The following is a 21,214-nucleotide window of genomic DNA, read 5'->3' as shown; positions in this document are numbered from 1 at the left end:
CACACCAGCGGTCAGTGGTCGGGGGTCTGAGGCCCCCTGTCCCCAGGCTGCTGGTGTTCCCACCCCCAGGCATACCTGCTGCACCCAGGAGCAGTGGCCTCCACATGAAGGAGGAGAGGCCACTGCCTGCCTGACCTCCATTGTCGACCCAGGCCAGCCCCTCAGCTAGCCCTGCAGAGCACCCAAATGCACCCCCTGGGAGCTGCATCTCCTGAAGATGTCTGTCCTGGGCTGGTTCTCAGTGGGGTGACCTCAGGAAGGCTGGGGCCTGAGAACCCCACAGAGGGGCTGAGCCTCTAACACTGCAGTCCTGGGAGGACCTCGCCAGGCTGCTGGTCACAAGGTACCCCAGCTGCTGTCCGGGGCCAGCACTCAGTCTTGGTGCACCACCCACTGGTGTCCGCCCTGTGGGGCCTCTGCGGCAGCCCAGGGGCTGTCCATGAGATAGGAGATGAAGGCCTCCAAACTCCATTGCAGTTTGGGCCTGGCTCCTGTAGGGGTGACTGGGGCTCTCAGTGGACAGGCCCCAGGGCCCTATGAGACCCTTCAAGTCCTTCCGGGACTCCCCAGATTCCCTAGTGTGCCCCCTCCCCCACTGACCCTCCGCCTGGCTGGCCTCTGCCCTCTGGGTTCTGGAGACCAGTTCTGGAGGGAGTCTATTCAAAACATGCATCAGGTCTGGGGCACCTGGGGGGCTCAGTCTGTTAAGCGTCTGCCTTCAGCTCAGGTCATGATCCCGGGGTCCAGGGATGGAGTCCAATGTTGGGCCCCCTGCTCAACAGGAAGTCTGCGTCTCCCTCTGCCCCCACCCCGCTCATGCTCTCTCTCTTTCTCAAATAAATAAATAAAATCTTAAAAAAACAATGCATCAGGTCAACTCCGGCCAGTTCAAGGAGCCCTATTCAACACCCCAGGATAGCTGCCACCTTCTGCTTGCCCCCACCCACTGCCCCACCCTGGGGAAGGGTCTCCATCCAAGAGAACACGCATGTGGATCTGTGTGTGGGGACATCTGGGGAGGGGAGAGAGTGATAGTACATGTGCATGCATGTTTGCATGTATGTGTGAGTGTGCACATGTGTGCCTTGCCTCTGTGTGTGTGTACATTGCCTGCCTGCGTGAGTGTGCATGTGTGTGCATGAGCATGTGTCTGCACACGTGAGAGTGTGCACATGTGCGTGCACCTTGCCTCTGTGCATATGAATGAGTATACACGTGTGTGAGTGTGCACCTTGCCTCTATGCACGCGAGTGTGCACGTGTGTGCGCACCTTGCCTCTGTGCATGCGTGAGTGTGCACCTTGCCTCTGTGTACGCATGTGAGTGTGCACATGTGTGAGTGTGCATGTGTGGCACATGCATGCAAAGGGGACCCTGGAAGGGTTACCTCATCATAGGACTCCTAGGAAGGAAGAGCCCGTGTTCTGGTTCCTCTGTTCCACGGTCTTCCTCAAGCTGCAGCCCCTCAGGGTCACACCGTGGGGCCCAATGCAGGGCCTCACCAGGGGGTCACACCTAAGGTCACACTGTGGGTCACATGTTGGGGGTCACATGGTGAGGCCACACTGTGGGTCCCACATCAGGGTCCCACTGCAAGGCCACCCAGCAGGCTGCAGTTCTAAGAGGTTCCAGGGTGCTGAGGCCGACTGCAGTGTGGTCACCCCCGTGAGCTGGGACTCCCTCCTCACTACCCCCTGCACAGGCTCACCTTTCTGCTCCGTGGCAGCTGGCAGGGGCCTGGCTGGGGGAGGTGCCCTGTGCTCCGGGCACTATGAGTGCACACGCGGGTGTGTCTCCGTTTCTGGGACGGTAGCATTGGTGAAGGTAATGACCAATTGAGTAGAGGCCTTCTACTGCTGGATCCCGCCCCTGAATCCCCAGGCCTGGCCCTCAGTGTTTGCCTGATGGGGAAAGGCATGTAACCTTGCAACGACCCTGAGGATGGTGTTTAAGGGTTGCACTTGAAAGCTGCCCTGAAGAGATGGGAGGGTGTGATAGGAAGTGGGGGAGAGTCAGAGGCGGGTGGGGGTGATGGTGCATAACAGCGTACCTCGATGGGGCTGGTGGGTGTCTGTGGCGTGTGCGTGCGTGTATATCCTCCCCAAAAGGGTGCAGCGCTCTGTGTTTGCTTGGTAGTTCCACGGTGGAAACCTCACCCAACCAAACAAAACTCAGGTCCTACCTAAATTATCCCCTCATGCGTCGATCACACTGAGATGGGCAGCCTGAGGAAGCAGAGCGGACTGTGCATCTGCTTACTTAGGTCTGCCCCGCCCCTGAACTCAGGGTTAACTCACAAAGGACCCACGTGGTGCACGCGGCATGTCCAGTAGAAGGATGGCCGGCCCCAAAGACCATGATGCCCTGTGTGTGACTCTGCCTGGTTTGACCTCGAACGGAGGGTCTAGGATTTCTTCTCCGCCTGAGCACAAAGTTTCTCACATTGTCCCCGAATCTCACCATCCTGTGGGATCCCGCATCAGGAAGCCTGTGAAGTTGGGACACAGTCTATGTTTGTGTAAGAATTGTTTTAACTTTCGGATATTTTATATGACACTATCAACAATATGGGGTTCCACTCCAGGGCGTCTGGCTTGTGAAAGAGTTTTTGCAAGCAGTTTCTGTAAAATTTGGGTGAGAACAAAATTTAAAGGACACTCAGAGGATGTGTGGGACCCTGGAAAAGGGAGCCGGCCGACAGCAGGGCGCCTGGCACATGGCCCTTCGGGGAGCTGGCTCCTGCAGCCCAGGTTAGGTCTGCCCCAAGCCCTGGGTACACCATGAAGTCATACTGTCTCCTGCTGATGGAGCATAAGCAACTTGTTGTAGTTTGAAGGTTTAAATTTTATCTCAATAACCTTGGCTTTTAGTGTTAGATGTGTGAGAAAATTTCAGTTTAAGATCTGACTGACTCTGACTTGGTTGTGTTCAACATGGAGTAGCATACAAATGCTTATAGAGGTTTTGTTAGGTAGGTTTGTAGGTCTGCATGATGTTCAAAATGCTTAGAGTGGTTAGAGCTTGAAATACCTAGGACATCTAATTAATCGAGTTCATCGTGTTTGTGAAATGTCTTTTAAAAAATTAGAGACTGAATATATCAAATGCTTAAGTTAATAGAATATTAATTACAGAGTAAGTGAAGACACACTCACACAAAAGTGACTAGATTCATAAGTAAGCTTCTAAATGGAGCTCTAAAGCTTGGGGAAGCTGGTGGAGAGGTTCAGGACAGACCTCCCCAGAATGTGCCATGTTGGCATACGGATTATTGTGAGCTGAAGACACCTGAGACCCTGCAGGCTCAAGAGAAACTTTTGCCCCCCTCTTAACGACACAGAAGAACCTAAACTGGGGATCTTTCCCAGGATAAGGGTGATTAACAGATCAATTTCATCTGAGTGACCCATCTGTATGGCAGGGCAAGCATTTGCTCTTCTCATCACCCTGTGAAGTGCATCCCTTTCCTCTGAAGTCCCAGACCCCCACCCCCTTCTGCAGGATGACAAATGGATTTCATTTGCCTGACTTTAGAATTTCCATGCCTGCATGGATTCCCCCTTACGGACGGACGCCATTACGTTCAATTTTCTCCTGCTAATCTGTCTCATGTCAATCTGATTCTTACTCAAGCTAGAAGGACCTTTGAGAGGTCAGGAATTCTTGCTCCCTGACACTGGTTTAAATTTATAATTGTAAATGATAACATTTTATAAATTAAAACATTTTAACTCAGCAAGACCACTCCTGGGAATTTGCCCTGAAGATAAATCTCCAACAGTACAAAGCACATATGCATAAATTATTCATTGCAGCATTGTACTGCAAAATATTGTAAACCACCCAAACAGCCCCTGTCAGTGGGCGCTGTGCGTCGGTGACGGTGAAGAAGGAGAGTGCGTTCACACCGTGCACGGTGATTCTCTGTGTGTGTTAAGTGAATGTGCTGCAATAAAAAATGTATTTGGCCTTTGTCCCCGGCTCCTGGGGCAGGGCTCCTAAAACCCTTGGGATTTCCCGAGTTACAGAGAACCTTTTGATACTCAGCCACATCGGAGTTTATGCTGATGAGATAGGGCAGGGTGGAGTAGAAGCTGCTTGGGGGGCGGCTTTCAGCCCCACCCCTGACCTGTGCGAGGGGGGGGTGAACACGGGTTATAGGAACTCTTGAGCAAGGAGATTCGGAGGGCTTCCTGATTGAACACTCAGGTGCAAGGAGGTTCGATGCTCCTGTGCCCACACCTGGCCTGTACCTCTCTTCCATCCGGCTGTCCCTGAGTTGTATACTTAATAATAAACTAGTAATCTAGTAAGTGCTTTCCTGAGTTCTGTAAGTCATGCTATCGAGTTACAGAATGCCTATATTATATATCACACCCCCAGCTCTATGTACCCAGAGTGCCTGAAGCAACACCCACAACCAGCACCCAGATCCCAGTGGCACAAGTCAAGCCTGGAGCATCTTTGTGCAAGAAAGTTAGGAAGTGCCCAGAGACTGATGGACACATGCCCAGAGAATGACTTCCACGAGCCAGATATGAAACAATGTGAACACAAAAATAAATACTGATAGCAATGGATTTTAGCCTATTGAATAAAATGGGAATCAATGTGTCACACTGATGTAAATAAGTGAGTAAATAAATGATTGGGGGGTAGGGACGACAGCCAATCTCCCAGAAAGCGGAGGAGGGAGAGCTTTTCTTTATGGTAAACTAATAGAATGTCAACCAATCAGGTGTAGAAAAAATGCTGAATTTAGACAACCACCACTTGGAAAATACAGTATTATTGATTCAGACAAGAATGGTCAATGAATGCTAAAATGAGGGAGAGATTGGTGAGGACCAAGATATTTATATACTCTCAGAGTATCTTCCCACAAAACGTGTATTAATTTACAAAGGGCAAATGGTAAGGTCACAGGGCAAAACCCATCAAAGCCACCTTAGCCGAGTGATCTAAGTTAACCTCAGGGGTGGACAACCAGACCTCACGTGGCTCCTGACGTGACACTGAGGGGAACACAGCATCACTCCTGGGAAAGCTGATCATGACAACACACCTCACGCGTGTGAGCTGAGGCCAGTCTACAGATCACCTGGCCTGCATGCTTCAGAACTGTCAAGGTCATGACAGACAGACTGAGCTGCCCCAGGTGAGAAATGGGTAAGGAGGATGTGGCCAGGCACCTGGACCGTATCTCAGGCCAGATTTTTTTTTCTACAAAGGACATTATTGAGACAATTGGGAAAATACTAATAAGGTACATAGATTAAATAAGAGTATTGTTTTGAAGTTAAATTCCTGATTTTGATCATTGCATGAAATAAGCACATGCCCTTCTTAGGAAATCCACACTGAGGTATTTAAGGGTAAAGAGGCAACTTCCTCTCCAAGGTTCAGAAACACTTTAGCCAGGTACCTGCTAGAGAAAGACAGGACAGATGACAGGTCATGACTGGCAGATGAGCGGATGGATGGAGGGCTGGCTGGACAGATAAGAGCTCAGTGATGATGGACACAGTACTCACAGCCCAGCCCTGACCTGCCCACCCCCACTCCCGCCACCTGGCCTCCAGTGTGTCCATGGTGTCTCTGGAACCCTTCGAACCCCTGTCTCACCCACTTGCTGGTCACTGCCCCCTGTTCCAAAGCTGCTCAGACCCTCCCCCCCAACCTTGCCTCCCTGGCCTGGAGGCTGGATAGTCCAATATTGTCTGAGCGCCTGGCCCTGTGTCCCCCCACATGACTGCACTAGGGCCAAGGGGGTCCCCCCGGGACTCTGACCCATGTCACCCGACACTGGGAAGCATGCTGAAAATGCCTCTTTCCTGTTTCTGTTGCATGAGCTCCCAAGGCTGTCATCCCTACCTCCCAACCGAGCTGTCAGTGCTAGGACCTGAGTTCACCTCTCACCAGGTGGGGTGTCTGGGCTTAGGATCAAAGCTCTCAGAGGAGGATATGTGCTGGAGTGGGGGCCATGGTCAGGCCTAGCCAGGCGGGAGCAGACCTGGGCTTCCCAGTGCTGAAGCAGAGGGGAAGGTGGGCCATGCTGTGGGCTGGGTAAAAAGACTCTTGCCAACTCCAACATCCTCAGACCTCCCACCTCCCCTCTAGCTCCAAGGGAATGGGAGATGGGGTGCTCTGGGAGCAGGGAGCCCTTTCATGCCCCAGGGATAGGCTCACATCCCCTCTCCTGTGGCCCAGGGCCCGGTGGATCCATGCATTCTCTCATTTCTTCAGTGACTCACACCTGTGGGCAGCCAGTTGAGGGCAGGAACCACATGTGGGTGCTTGCCCAGAACAGGGGAATTCAGATGCTCCCGTCAAATGGGGTAGTTGTGTGGGGACCAGGAACGGCAGCAGGGGATGGAGCAGCTTTGCTGGATGTAGGGTAGGGGGTAGTCAGGGATGGAGCCCAGGTCCTAGAGGCTCCCCTGAACAGAGGTGTGCTTATTTCCTTGCAGTCAGCTGAGCAATGGACCAGACAAAGCCCTGTCCGCGCTGTGCCCTGACACCCAGGGCGGCTAGCACACCGCGGCTTGCCAGGGCGGCTCACTGCCCCTCTACCGCCGCTCTTCAGGATCCTTCGGGGTCCCTCTGGGCAGTAGGGGGTTGGCATGATGCCAGTGCTCACCCACGCGGGGGGTTGGGAAGGCAGGAAAGAGGCCAGGGGGACGGAGGATGCTCAGGAGAAACAAGAAACCCAGGTGGATGTGAATCTTTACTTAGAGAAAAGCAACAGAGCTAGAAGCTCAGGGGGCAGGGGGCATCAGCAAGGGGTCCTGGAAGCAGGGGCACGACCACAGGATGTGAGAGCGTCGGGCGAGGGCTGTCACAGGTGCCGGCGCGGGGCGCTGCCGAGACAGAGGGGAGGAGGGGCGAGGGCGGGCGCTGCGAGGAGGGTACACGACCCCCCACCGCCCACCTGCGTGGGAAGAAGTGCATGGCTGAGCCCCGCACGGGACCTCCGCTTCCAGGTCCCGTGACCCCGCCCCCGTCCCCTCCTCCCCGCCCCTCCCCCCAAGCACACCTACCCGGGCTGCCGGTGCGGAGGCCTCACTGGGGGGCCGGGGGCGGGACGCTGCCTGCCGCCTTCCGCGCTGCCTCTTTCTCTCCCGGCGCGGACGTCTTGCCGGGGGGCTCGGTGGCCGCCGCCCCCGCCCCCGCCGCCGCCGCCGCCGCCCCCGCCGCGCCCGCCTGGGTGGGCGCCTTGGGCCCCTCCTTGACTGCGCGGTAGCTCCCCCCCCAGGCCGAGGGTGTCTCCGTGCCGTGCTTGCGGCTCAGCGGGTAGGCCCCGATGGCGGCCAGGATGCTGCGGTGGCGCTCGGGGTCCATCTCGGTGTAGTACATCTCCAGGGTCAGCGGGGTGCAGATCTTGTGCTGCGGGAGGGGGCGGGTCAGGGGCGGGGTAGGAGGGCAGAGGGCGGGACCGGAGGCAGCCCGCCTCCCACGCTTCCACGCGGACCCCTCCGTGGGACCCTCCCTGGCACTCTGCCCAGCGGCATCGGAGCTCGGGAAGGCCTGGACGGCCCCACGCCCCGCCCCGTTCTGCAGCTCGCCAGGCCTTACCCGAAGCAGGAAGCCGTCGGGGCAAGTGAACTGGTCGTACCAGATGGCCTTGTACATGATTAGGACGCAGCCCAGGAGCGCCATGGCAAAGGCGATCATTCGTGCGGTGGGCAGCTGCAGGGGCGGGTGAAAAGGAGAGGGACCCCGTGGAGGGGGCTGTGAAGCCGCGGCAAGGGCAGGGCAGTGGTCAGGGGCTTACTGGCCTCTGTCGGGGGAGTGCTTCTGGCGAAGGCCTCTGAATGGGTGAGAGCAGGAGAGAGAGCAAGGGGACCCCAGCCAACCTGGCTCAGAGCATGGGTACCCATGCCTACAGCTGCCTGCTCACCATCTCCTCTGCCCTGAACCCCCCCTGGAATCGACCCCTGGGCAGCATGGGACTGGGAGGGTTGGGTTACCCTGCGCCCTTCCTCTGGGTGGTTACAGGCCAGCTTCTGGGCCTCCAGGTCGGGGAACTTCTTTGGCTGGTCCGGGGAGGACAGCTGGTATTCCGTCTGTGTCTTGATAACCACCTGTGGAAAGAGATGACCTGGAGGGCCCTGAACTGGGAGGACTGTGAGGGGTCCAGGGGTCAGCTGCCCAGCAGTGGTGTGCGTGCTGACCAGCTGCCAGGACTGTCTAGTGGCTAGGCTCCGCTGGTTACGAGCCAAGGCTAAGGGAAGGTGGATGCTGGATGCCTGCTGGGCCATGGCAGCCCTGGGGCCTGGCCACACCACAGATGGAGGCCCTCAGTCTGAGGGCTGCCTTCAGTTCTAAGGGTGTCAGCTCTTCTTGCCAGGAGCTTCCCCTGTAGCTGTTCCACATCTTGGCTCCCTCCTCCAAGAAGTCCACCCTGACTTCTCCTCTGGCTCCCAGAGTCTTGAGGCCCCTACCACATGCGGTGCAGGCAAGTACAGTCCTGTGCTCTGTGAGTGCTCCCAAGGGGCAAGCACTGAGCCTTCCCACCTGTCTGTTGAGTACAAGGTCCAGAACTATAGTGGACACCACTGAAGCCCCCCCAGATCCCCGGAGAACTGCCCTTGGCCAAAAGTTGACTGACATGGGTACAGATGGCTGCCCCCTCCCCTCCTGCTGGGACAACTTCTGATGCCGGCCATGCTCCAGAGCTCAGCTGGGGTCAGGCAGGACTACACCAGAGCTGAGTTCTGCTTCCTACAGATTCCTCCAGAAAAAGGCTCTCCCTCAGTTGTTGCCCAAAGACCCTGTCTTGGGCCCACAGGGAAGGGTGGGCATTTTTGCTTGCTGAGCCCCTGCTGGCGGCCCTTCCCGCTGACCGAGGCCCTCACCTGGTCAGGGAATGGTGGCTGGAGCTGGCTGACGTCCAGGGGACTGATCAGAGGGACGCTGTCCGTGGTAGCCCCATCCTGGTGCCCAGGGTCTTTGCCCGGCTTCCCAGAGAAGCTGCAACCCAGCTTCACCATGGTGCACGGTGGTCCTTGTCCTGTGCAGAGGTGTAGACACAGGTTACTGCCCACTCACCACCTAGCAGATGTCCGTGCCAGCTTATGAGGGAGCGAGAGGGCCCCAGGCTGGCCCCAGTGTTGCTCATGCCAGAGCCAGGGCAGGCCATGCACGGACAGGCCAGCCTCTCAGGACAAACTGGGCCTGTTCAGCCACAGGCCTCTAGTCCCTTCCTGCCCTCTGGTCTCCCCGTGGGTCCCAAAGCCATGGACAGGGTGGTGTGTCTGACCAGTGACTTCCCAGACACACAACACTGGCAGAGTGTGCCATCAGCCAGCCTGCTCTAGGGCACATTCTAAGGGCAGCTATTGTGCTTAAAGAAAATGACCCCAGGGCGCCTGGGTGCCTCAGTTGGGTAAGTGTCAGACTCTTGATTTCGGCTCAGGTCATGATCTCAGGGTCCTGGGACCGAGACCTGGATCTGGCTCTGTGCTCAGTGGGGAGTCTCAGATTCTCTTTCTCCCCCGTCCCTCCCCCCTTCCCCTAAAATAAGTAAATACATAAATAAAATCTTTTTAAAAAATCATCTGATCAATTTAAATAATATCTGGAAAAGTATTTGACAAGATTCAACATCTGTTTATTATTTTAAAAGTCTATTAGCACTCTAGGGGCAGAAGGAAACTTCCTCAATCTGATTGATAAAGGCCGTCCACAAAAATCCCTACAGCAATCCTTATTGAATGTAAACAGTGAAAGCTTTGCCTTTTAGATGAGGAAGGAGATAAAAAGGCCTTTTATTATCAGTTCTATAAATCATGGTGCTGGATGTCTGAGCCAAGCTGTAGGGCAGGAAAACTGGATAAGAGATAACAGGCCTGGACGAGATCAGGTAATACTCTGACTGTTCACGGATCGAACATTGTGTGTGTAGAAAATCCACGTGAATCTGTGGATCCATTACAAAGCTTGAAGAGTGAGTCCAGCAGGGTCCATCCAAGGCTTTTAGGAATCATTATATTTCTATGTATCAGTGACAAAAAATTAGAAACTAAGTTTTTGAAAGACTCCATTTAAACGGTATTGGAAATACCAAATGCTCAGGAACAGACTTCAGAGAAATGGAAAGAAATTCCATATGGAAAATCATGGAAGACCTCAGGCAAAACATTGACTAAGACAAAAGGAGACCTAACTGCCTTAACAAGTGGGGAACAAAACGGTCATGGATTTTGGAAGGTTCCACATTTAAAAATGTCATTTCCCCCAAAATGTATCTGTAGAATCAATAAATACCAATCAACAGCCCAAAAGAATTTTTTTTGTGTGTGAACTTGCCAAGCATTGTAATTTTATACAAAAAGGAAAGGAACAAGAACACATGTGACATCTTGGAGAACAAGGGGGTACTCATCGGCCAGGCACCCAGCTTACACAGCCGTGTGGCACTGACGTGTGGTGCACAAAGCTCCGTGTGACACACCCCACACACAGGGACCACGGATTTGCGACAGAGAGGCCATGCAAAGCAGGCGGCATGGCCACCTTTTGATAAACAGATGTCCACACGGAAAACAGGGACCTGATCCCTACCTCCCATCACATATAGAAATCTACTCCAGGTGGATACACCTAAGTTAGGAAAGCATCTTGAAAATAATACAGGAGAGTATTTTCCTGGTCTGGGGGAGGGAAAGAGTTCCTCAATATGAGAAATAAGTACTAACCATAAAAGGAATACATTAAAATTAAGAACTCCCGCTTATCAAAACATAGCCTTCAAAGAACGGAAACAGAAAGCAAGACCGGAGAAGATATTTGCAACATGCAAAGGACTTGTGGGTTCGTCAACAAGAAATGTTCAGGTCCTAACCCCTGCTACCTGTGCGTGTAACCTTACTAGGAAATAGGGTCTTTGGACATGTGATCAAGTGAAGGTGACGTCACACTGGATTACAGGGGCCCTAACCCAATGACTGGTGTTCTTGTAGAAGGGGGAAATCTGGACACACACAGGGAGGTGGTCATGTCAAGATGGAGGCAGAGGTTGGAAGGATGCATTCACAAGAGAAGGGACACCTGGTGTCGCCAGAAGCTGGGAGAGGCAGGAAGGATCCTTGCCTAGAGCCTCAAAGGGAGCACAGCCCTTCCCAGTTCTTGATTTCCAGCTTCTTGCCTCCATAGCCTGTGAAAGAATAAATGTCTGTTGTTTTAAGCTAGCCAGTTGTGGTAATTTGTTACAGCTGCCCAAGGAAGCCAATACAGGGCAGATATCTAAAGTATGTAAAGAACAGCTCAAGTTGATAAAGAAAAAGATAGATAAACCCAATAAAAAAATGGACAGAGAAGGATTTCAAACAGCCATGAGTACTAAAAAGGTGCTCACCCTCATTAGTCCAGAGGGAGACCAATTAGAACCAGCTTAAAGAGATATACTGAAGCCCATCCAAACCCAGGAGAGCTCAAGGCACAAAAGATGCCACACAGGTGGTGTCAACTCACAGAATCCACACATGTCGAACCTTGACCAGCCCTCATTCCAGGGTGCACACCCAGCAAAGAGACGGGGTGCATGAACTTGGAAAGCAGTGCTATTCCCACAGAAGTACACAGCACCACGCATCACCCAGAGTAAAACAAGTCAATCAACGGAGGCATTCCTAGCAAGTGAAGGGTCACAGCAAGCACAGCCTGGAATCCCACAAAATGAGGCTGGCCAAAAGCAGCCAGGCACAGAGGCAGGTTCAAGAACAAGCCAACTCTAACCATAACCTTTAGGAACCAATCTCGGGCAATTAGGGACACGCACTCCAGGGGTCCAGACCAATTAACTGCTCCTGTGTCTGGAGAGTCTGGGTGGCCGTGCCTTTGGGGGAGGGGAGCGGCTTCAGGGACAGGTGGGGATTTCTAGGCTTCACTTGGATGGTGGATGACCGGGGAGCACTTACCTTAAGTCACTAAACCACATGTTTGTTTTATGTCCTCTTCTCAATATTCATTATATTTCACAACAAAAAGAGTTCAAAATAAACGAAACCAACAACCAAAGGACAGCAAGCTGGTGGCAGAGGTACAGCTACCCCATGCCCTCCCCCAGGATTTGGACCCTGATCAGAGAAGGTGAGCCCCTTGGTCGCAGTGTCTTGGCTGTCCCTCGACTCCCTTCCTTGTGAGGACCAAAGGGCTGAGCCCCAGGGGCTGTGCTTCCCTCCCTGGCCACTGCCTGCACCCACCCTACAAAGACCGCTGTGCCTCTGAATCCCCAAACTTCTGCCCTAGGGGACTTCGCCATCCCCAAAGGCCTCTCACTCTAGCAGCCCCACCAGCGCAGGTGCCTACCAGGCCCATAGGTGACCCAGTCTCACACCCCAGAGGCCAGGGTGAGGCAGGGTGGGAATGCAGAGGAGGAGCTCCCACCCAGAGGCAGAGAGGCAGAGAGATGCCCAGGATGGAGAGTATGCAAGGTGCTGGGCAGGGAGGTCAGGGCTGTGTAGGACAAAGGGGAGGGGTGGCCAGGAGCGGCACTGTGGGGCAGGCAAGAAGCAGCCAGCTAGGCAAGAGAGGGGCACCCCCATCGTGGACTTCCCCGGCGCTCCAGGGAGGGAGGTCCCATTAGGGCCCTGACCTGGGGCCCTTCCTTGGATTTACGCGCCTGGCCCAGGGCCCTTTCAGGTCAGCGAAGCGTCCCCAACTCCCACTCCCTGGCTGGAGGGCTTTTCCTGAGGAGAGTCGGGCTTGGCAGGGGAGCAGCCTGGGGAGGACTCACGGACAAGTCCGCACCTGCCCCAGACCGGCGCGCAATGGGTTATTCTTCACGCGGACCATGCAGACGACGTCCGCTCTCTGTGAGGCAGAGATGGACAAGGAACCACCGGAATATAAATATAAAGAGGTCGGGCTTTGCAGCGCGAGGAAGAAAACGGCTCAGGAGTGCTGGGAAAGTGTCACGGAGGGAAGGACCGACAGGGGACTGTAGGGGAGGGGCGGGGGAGGGGGGGCAGCAAGTGCCCAGGGCTTGAGGGGAGCTTCGCAGGGGCGGGAGGGGTGTGGCATTGCGGGGGGGAGGAGGCTGGAGGCCTTCTGGCCCCAGTGCCCCAGTGGCTCACAAATCCAGCCTATGGTTTGCAGAGGAGAGTGCGGAGGGGAAGATCTTGTGGCCGCCCCGCAGCCCCGCAGCCCTGCCAATCTCGGGTTGCTGGCCACGCCCGCTGGAAGGCTGGGCCGGGGTCTGCCCAGTCTCCCTACAAGGAGCTCCGCCTCTGGGGTCCTCTAGGAGCCAAACCTAAGCTCCAACTCCTCCGACATGGCTTGACGTCCATGTTGCGTCATCGTGGGTTTCCATGGAAACGGAGCCGGGGATGACACATCTTCGTGAAGGAAAGGAGATTATTTGGGGCCTTCTGGACTCTCCGCTCCTGGTTCCAGGCCTCATGCCCCAGGCAGAATGCTGGGGAAGGGGCTGGGCTACATGTGGGACTCCCTCCCCCGAACATTCGTTTCCCTCGCTGAGTCATGGGGACCTTCTGGGGAAGCTGGCTGGGCTCATTCACACGACAGACACAGAACTCTGTGGACTGGGGGGGGTCACCCCTATTCCTCCCACTGGCCCCCCCTCCCTCCACCCTGCGATGTAATTGTGTCTTCTCCAGCGGGTCGTCTGCTCCCCACCCGCTGTGGGCTCCTGGGTCGGGGCGGTGCATGCTCCTCTCCGACGTTTGGGGAGGGGGCACGGGATGGGCGGTGAGGCTGTGCGGCTGGACCGACGCACCGATGAAGAGGCGGGACAAGGGCCCTTAGCTGAAAACACTACAGAAGCCCGGCTGCAGATCCGCGGGTCGCAGACTCGCATTCACCGCCCCCCCTCGTATGCTGCGTCACTCAGAAGGGTGCGCGCCAGTGCGCACCAGCGCGGGCTTGTGCGGGCTGGGCACGAGCGTCCTGCGCGTGTCGAGAGCGTGCATGTGACTGCGGAGCGCAGGGCACTGCGTGCTTTGCTGAAACCCCGCGGAGCGCACACCTCCGCCCCCGCCTTACCCCCCCCCCCGCCCCAGCCGCAGCCCCCACCAGAGGCCCTGCGGGCGGGTCCTGGGTTTGGCTTTTGGTTCAAGGGTAGGTGAACTGCGAGCGTCAGCGCAGTCCCGAGAGGGGAAGCGCAGGTCTGCACCCAGCTTTGGCTTCCCACATACCAGCCACCTGTGGCCCCGAGTCCAGGGGCTGCGGCAGGTGGTTCTGGAGAAATACCCTTCTGCCTGCCTCCTGGCCACCACGCAGCTGCCCCGCCACAGCCACCCCAATCTCGGTGCCAGCAATGTTTCTCGGTGATCTGGTTCGTCCGACGCCTTCTGCCTCGACGCTTCCCCCGCCTCCGCCCCCCCGCCCACCGCCCCTCCACCCCCCCCCCCCCCGCTCTCTCCCACCCTCAGAAAGAGCTGAACGGGTTCTGGAACTGGCACCCCCTCCCCACCTCGGGGACGCCCACCTCCTAGGGGCTCTCTCAGACCATGGTGAGGGAGCCGATGTTCAGCAGTCCGACCCCCACCCAAGCTGTCCCGCTGTGCTGAGGACCGGAGATCCGGGCAGCCGTCGGGTCTGTGCAAGGCTGGATACCTACGGTTCTTCTGGAAGGTCCAGGCAGCGGCTCACCCCGCGGAGGCCCCCCCGATCGCCGGGGAGGCGTGGGGACAGCACCCCCGCTCCGGTCAGCAGAGACCCCAAGGGAGGACCCCCGGCTCGACCTGGCTGCCATTGGGTCAACCGCAGTGCCCCCATCCCTGCACACGCATCTTGCACACGCACCTGCACACGCACCTGTACACGGACCTCACACACCCGTGCACACTCCCCTGCACACACTCGGCCCCCCTTGCCCCCGCTCCACAAGGAGAAATGTGGAAATGGCTCACAGGCGGCTCCAACGGGCAGCTGTTGCAGGATGCGGTCGCAGGACGACGATGCGGAGGAAGGATGCGGTTCCAGACGCTTCGCAGCCGGGGCGGGGCGGGGGAGGGGCCGAGCCGAGACCGAGGCTGCTGTTGCCTGGGAGACGCGGGCGGAGGGACCGGAGCACTTGCGTCTGCTGCCGCGGCTGTACTCCCACTGTGCCCACCCCCCCCATCGGAGCTGTGCGGGGTGTGGGGGAGTATAGACTAAACACGCAACACCCCTCACACTCCCACCGCCTCACTGCAGGGGAGCAGACGCCCTGGCCAGCTGAGCCTAGGCTGCTCCTGGGCCTGGGGTATCGAGGCTGTCCCCCGCGACCTTGGTCAGGTGCTCAGACTGTCCTTCTTGCTCCCCTTGGCTTGGCCTTCACGCCCCCAGAGGAAGGCCTCCTCATGTCTCAGCGCCTGAAGCCCCTGGGCCGTCAGCTTTCCTAGGGTAAGCCTGTCCTTCTTGGTCACTGTTGTGCCCCAGCACCTGCACCTTGCCCCCATACAGAAGGTGCTCCGTGGGCGTTTGTCCAGCGATCGAGTGCGGGGGCTCAGCCCTGCTGGGGTCAGGCTCCACATCCCTGGCTCCCAGCTGGTGGAAGACAGCAAGGAAAAGAGCGTGTTATCAGTGATTGGTCTCTTCGGCTGTTGAAGAAAATTTGAGTAAAGCCACGGTCTGGCTAGGCCCCCTTTGATTCGCTGATGGGCCCCTGGACTGTTTCCAGCTTCGTCTGTTGTAGACCGTGTTGCTGGGAACGTCATACTTGTATTTGTGTGGACATCGGCCTCACTTCTCTGGGTAGGTATCTAAGAGTGGGATTTTGCTATAGGTCAGACGGTAGCTTGCGTTGAACTTTTTAAGAAAATGCTAACCTTTTCCCAAAGGGGCTGCACCGTTTTACATTCCCACCAGAACTGGACAAGGGTTCTACTCTCTCCACCTCCTGCCAACACTTGTTATTGTCTGTGTTTTTTCCAGAAGCCAAACAGCCACCTGTGGCCGTCAGGCAGGGCCACCATGACAGAGTGCCCCTTGGGCGGCTAAACCACAGGAATCGGGTTCCTTACGGTGCTGGAGGCTACAAGCCTGCTCCCAAGGGCAGGGCTGGTTTCCTCGGAGGCTTCTCTCCTTGGCTTGTGTTTCCAGATGGTCTTCCCTCCGTGCGCGTCTGTCTTCACCTCCTCTTCTTATAAGGACACTAATCAGAATGGATTAGGCTGACCCATATGACCTCCTTTTTTTTTCCAAGTTCATTTATTTAAGTAATCTCTACACCCAAATCAGGGCTTGAACTCAGGACTCCCAGATCAAGAGCTGCACACTCCCCCAACTGAGCCAGTCAGGTGCGCCCCCTATGACCTCATTTTAACTTAATTATCTCTTTAAAGATCCCATATCCAAATACAGCCACATTGTGCTAAGGGTTAGAACTTCAACGTAAGAATTTTGGGGGGAATGATTCTGCCCTAACACTGACCTAGTGGGCAGTAGTGATATTTCACTGTGTTTTGAAATCGAATCCCTAATAACTAATGATTCTAACTAAGCATCTCTTTATGGATTTATTAGCCTCTTATATTTTTGATGAAATATCTGTTCAAATGTTCCAAATATTTTTCAGTGGGGTTTTTTGTCTTATTATTGAGTTGTAAGAACTCTTTATATATTCTGCATACAAGTCCTTTATCAAATACATAATTCACAAACAGTGTCTCACAATCTATGACTTGTCTTTTCATTTTCTTCGTGGTGTCTTTTGAAGTGCAAAAGTTGGTCATTTCGATGAGGTCCAATGTCCGTTTTTTTTCTTTTCTGTACCATGTTTTTGGTGCTGTAAATTTTCTCATTTTTTTTTCTTCCAGAGGTTTTACAATTTTAGCTTTCACATTTAAGAATGAAGCGTTTTGATTTTTTTTTTTTTTAAGTAGGCTCCATGCCCAGCGTGGAGCCCATCATGGGGCTTGAATTCACAACACTAATTGCAAGATCTGAGCTGAGATCAAGAGTCGGAAGCTTAACCGACTGAGCCACCCAGGTGCCCCTAGAATGATGCATTTTGAATTAACTTTTGTGTGCAATGTAGGGTATACATCTAAATTGTTTTGTGGGTGGTTTTTTTTTTTTGGCATATGGACATTCACTTGTCTCAGCACCTTTTGTTGAAAACAGTCACTTTTCCATATCAAATTGTCTTGACATCTTTGTCAAAAATTCGTTGTCCATATTTACATGGGTTTATTTCTAGACCCTTAATTCCATTTCACTCATCTATATACCAATCCTCATGCACGTGGCACATCCTTTATCACTGTGGCTTTATGGCAGGTTTTGAAATGGAAGTAGTGTGTGTCTTCCAACTTCGTCCATCTATTAGAAATTTGTTTTGACTCCTCTGAGTTTTGCACCTTTTCACATAAATTTTAGGATCAGCTTGCAGATTTCTACAAAGAATCCTGCAAGGAATTTGATAGGAGTTGCATTGAATCTACAAATCAGTTTTGGGAGAATTGCCATCTTAACAAAATTGAATCTTCCAATCCATGAACATGGAACACTTCTCCATGTATTTAGATCTGTAATTTCTCTCATCCCTAGTCTTGTGCTTCTTTTGTTAAATTTATTTCTATTTCATTGTTTTCAGTGCTATTATGAATGAACTTTTTTCCTAATTTCAGTAAAATTGTTCATTCCTAGTATATAGAGAAGACTGATTTTTGTACGTTGGTCCTATATCCTGAGATCTGGCTACTAATTTATTTGCTTCTAGTAATTTCTTTTTGGATTCCTTAGAACTTTCTAAATATGGGATCACATCCTCTGCAAATAAAGACAGTTTTACTTTTCCATTCTAATTCAAGCATAATTTTCTTCTTTTTCTTGCCTTTTGCTGCACGACAGTACAGTGTTGAATAGCAGCGTCTTCATCCCAAACCCAGTCTTAAGGAGAAAGCTGTCCACCCTACACTGAAATACGGTGTTTGCTGTAGGTTTTTTGTACATTCCTTTTTATCAAGCATGTTCTTAGTTGAAAGTTTTTATCATAAATGGGTATTGGATTTTGTCAGATTCTTTTTCTGCATCTATTAAAATGATCACATGTTCTTTGTCCTTCATTTTGTCCGTATAGTGTAACGTATCAATTCATTTTTGAATATTAAATCAATTTTGCATTCCTAACATAAATTCCTTTGTAGGCGTTTTAATATTTTATTAAGAATTTCTTGTCAATGTTCATAAAGAATACTAGCCTATACTTTTCTTTTCCGTATAATATCTTTGCCCTTGGAGTCAGGGTGACACTGGCCACCTAGGAGCGTTGTTGTCCCCTGCACAGTCTGCTAAGACGGGGCCGCGGCCTGGCCTGTCTCTGCTAGGAAGTCAGCTGTCAGCCAGATTCCTGGTGCTCTGCCGGCATGGTTTTCCTCTCTTGCTCTTCTCAAGACTTTGTCTTTGGGTTTCAACAGTTTAGCTGTGATATGTCTGTGTTTTATCCTAGTTGGGGCTCATCGAGCTTGTTGGGTCTGTAGTAAATGCTTTTCATCAAGTTTGGAGTGACTTTCGCCATTCTGTATTGATACATTCTTTCTGATCCTTTCTCTCCCTCCTCTTCTTTTGAGACTGTGTACCTATATGTGTACAGATGCATGGTGTGTGTGTGCACGTGTGTGCACGTGTGCTTGACACTTGTGGTCTAACAGGTCTCTGAGATGCTGTTCATTTTTCTTCTTTTTTGGTCTCTCCAGATTGGATAATTTCTTTTGATCTGTCTTTAAGAGCTCATCTAGGGGCGCCTGGGTGGCTCAGTCGTTGAGCGTCTGCCTTCGGCTCAGGTCATGGTCCCAGGGTCCTGGGATCGAGCCCCGCGTCGGGCTCCCTGCTCAGCAGGAAGCCTGCTTCTCCCTCTCCCACTCCCCCTGCTTGTGTTCCCTCTCTCGCTGTCTCTGTCTCTCTGTCAAATAAATAAATAAATATTAAAAAAATAAGAGCTCATCTAACTTAAAGATATTAAATACTTAAATGTGTCTTCTACTAAACCCTCTAGTGAATTTTTAAATTTTAGTTATTGCGTTTTTAAATTACAGAATTTCCATTTGATTCTTTTAAGAATTCTGTTAATTGAAATTACTTAAGACATTTCATCACCCTTCTCTTTAATTCTTTACGATGGTTCCCACTCAGCTCTTATCTGCTAAGTCCAGTATCTGGGTCCACTCAGAGAACTTTCTATTCCCTGCTTTCCCCCGAATATTGGTCACACTTTTCTTGTTTCTTTGTCTGTCTTGTAATTTTTGGTTGAGAAATAATGATCTCATCAAGGGAACAAGTGTGTCATACCAATGCCAGAGGCTAGTGGTGGGGAAACAGGGTGAGCTGGAGAGGGTGTATGGGGACTCTACTTTCTGCTAGATTTTTCTCTGTACCCAAAATTGCTCAAAAAATCAAATCTCTTCATTTAAAACAAACAAACAAACAAACAAACTAGATGTCTTAGATTATATGTTGCAGCCACTTTGGATTCTGGTATTTGCTGATGAGGGTGATGGTTGTTTGTTTAGCAGTTTCCTTGGATTGGATCTGCACACTGTTTCTTTGTGATGTACGCCCTGACCTCATGCTGTACCTTCCCCTCCCTGGCTCTCTGACACCTGGCTTCCTGTGGGTTGCCCCTGGGTCTACACTGCTCAAGGCCGTGCCCGGTTGGGCAGTGGGGTTCTGCTCTCTGCCGACGGCTGGGAGCACAGAGATACGTTGAGGCAGCTTTTAGGGCTGCTTCCCTGAAACCCCCCTGTGGAGCCTCTGTGCCCACCGCCCATGAGGAGGCTGCTGGCCCCTCCCTTCTGACACAAGGTTCAGCGCCTGTTTGAGCACCCACTTCTCAGTTGCGCCTGTGCCATGGGTCGCGTTCCAGAGCCCTGACCCGGTTGGTTGTAAGGCTCCTCACTCTCACTTGTGGGAAGCCCCAACTCTTGCACGTGTCTCTGAGCAAACCCAGATCCAGGAGGAGGCCTGTGCCCAGAATGCCCAAAGGGCAGGGGGCTGCTGGGACGGTTTTCCAGCTTCCAGCCAACCAGTCAGCCCAGTTTGGGGTCCAATGCCCCCAGGTCACAAAGCTCTGGCCTGCAACATCAGGACACCTTGCTGGTGGGTGGCCAAGAGGAATGCGCATGGGGCATGCAGATTCCAGCACAGGGGGCTGAGGTGGGAGGGGCGCTGCATCAGGCCCGTCCTGAAGTGGGTGGTGGGGCACTCATGGGAGTGACAGCTGGTGGAGAGCCAGCTGGGTAGAACCAGTCATCAGTGTAGTTGGGATCCCTGGTCTCTGACCTCTGTCCAGGTACGCCCACATGGGGCCATAAAACCCCGAGGAACCTGGGTGGGGAAGAGCAGGGCCAGGTGTCTGAGTCACTGTGTGCTTGGATCTGGAACTACGGGTCCCTGAGAGCACCGTCTACGCTGAGAAGGGGACCCCATCATGAGGAGGTAAGGCCCAATGCTCCTGAAGCCAGACACCCCCAGCCCCTGGGGCACCTCCTTCCCAGCTCAGGCTGGCTCCAGGGGAGGGAGTTGGTGGGGAGGAAGGGGTGGCTCTCTGTCCTCACGCCAGTGTTTGGCTGCAGTCCCCAGGGCTGCCAGAGGTCTCCTTCCTGAGCTACCAGCGATTGTGGCCCATCTGGTGTCTGTGTCTGGGCACCAGCTTTGAGGGCCACCCCTGGGATCCCCACGAGAGAGAGAGAGCACACCTGTCCCTTGGGGTCCCTTGACCCAGCAAAGCATCACCCCTGCACGTGGGAGGGAAGAGGCACCAGGTTTGTGACGGCCCCAAAGAAAGGGTTGGGTCAAGAAGAGGAGGCTGGAGGCTGGCAGGGGCTGAGGGCAGGGGTCAGACGCTACGCTGAGAGAACATCACCCTGGAAGCAGGGGTGTGTGCTGGGCCCTGGGGCCAGACACTGTCTTCATTCCATGGGGGTCCCCTTTCCTCCTCCTCTACGCCAGAGCCCTCCCCTTGCCCTCCTGTTCTGGGGGTTTCTCCTTGGAACCCTGGTGTGAACCAGAGGCCATACCCTCCTGTAGAGAGGTGGCTCGCTGGGTGGCTTGGGGGTCTTGGGAACATTTTGGTATCCAGAGCTGTCTTCCTGGAAAGAGACCTACAGGGGGCCCACAGCCAGGATGCCCCATGCTCCCCACCACTCTCTGGACCCAGCAGAGGTCCTATGTGGGAGGTGTGGGAGGTGCTTTCCCTGGCTTAGCTGGACAGTGTGGTGGTGCGTGTAGAGTCCAGACACGTAGGCACAGGTCCACAGTTCAACCCC

At 53.7% G+C, this 21,214-nt stretch overlaps 1 protein-coding gene across 1 annotated transcript; it reads right to left on the bottom strand.

The window, feature by feature from the left end:
- Positions 1 to 7,061: 7,061 nt before the first annotated feature.
- On the bottom strand, positions 7,062 to 14,910 carry CALY (calcyon neuron specific vesicular protein). Its single transcript, XM_028120035.2, has 5 exons — positions 14,876 to 14,910; positions 8,858 to 9,012; positions 7,970 to 8,083; positions 7,575 to 7,688; positions 7,062 to 7,385 (listed from the first exon to the last, which is right to left on the bottom strand). Exons 2-5 carry the CDS (start codon positions 8,990 to 8,992, stop codon positions 7,062 to 7,064), a joined length of 687 nt encoding a protein of 228 aa, XP_027975836.1. The 5' UTR covers positions 8,993 to 9,012; positions 14,876 to 14,910.
- Positions 14,911 to 21,214: the final 6,304 nt, after the last annotated feature.

The sequence above is a fragment of the Eumetopias jubatus genome, unplaced genomic scaffold (assembly GCF_037043125.1).
Source record: "Eumetopias jubatus isolate StellerSeaLion01/CBP00866 unplaced genomic scaffold, mEumJub1_p1.0 scaffold_17, whole genome shotgun sequence".
In the NCBI taxonomy this organism is placed as follows: Eukaryota; Metazoa; Chordata; class Mammalia; order Carnivora; family Otariidae; genus Eumetopias; species Eumetopias jubatus.
This window is presented reverse-complemented; position numbering and strand designations above follow the sequence as displayed.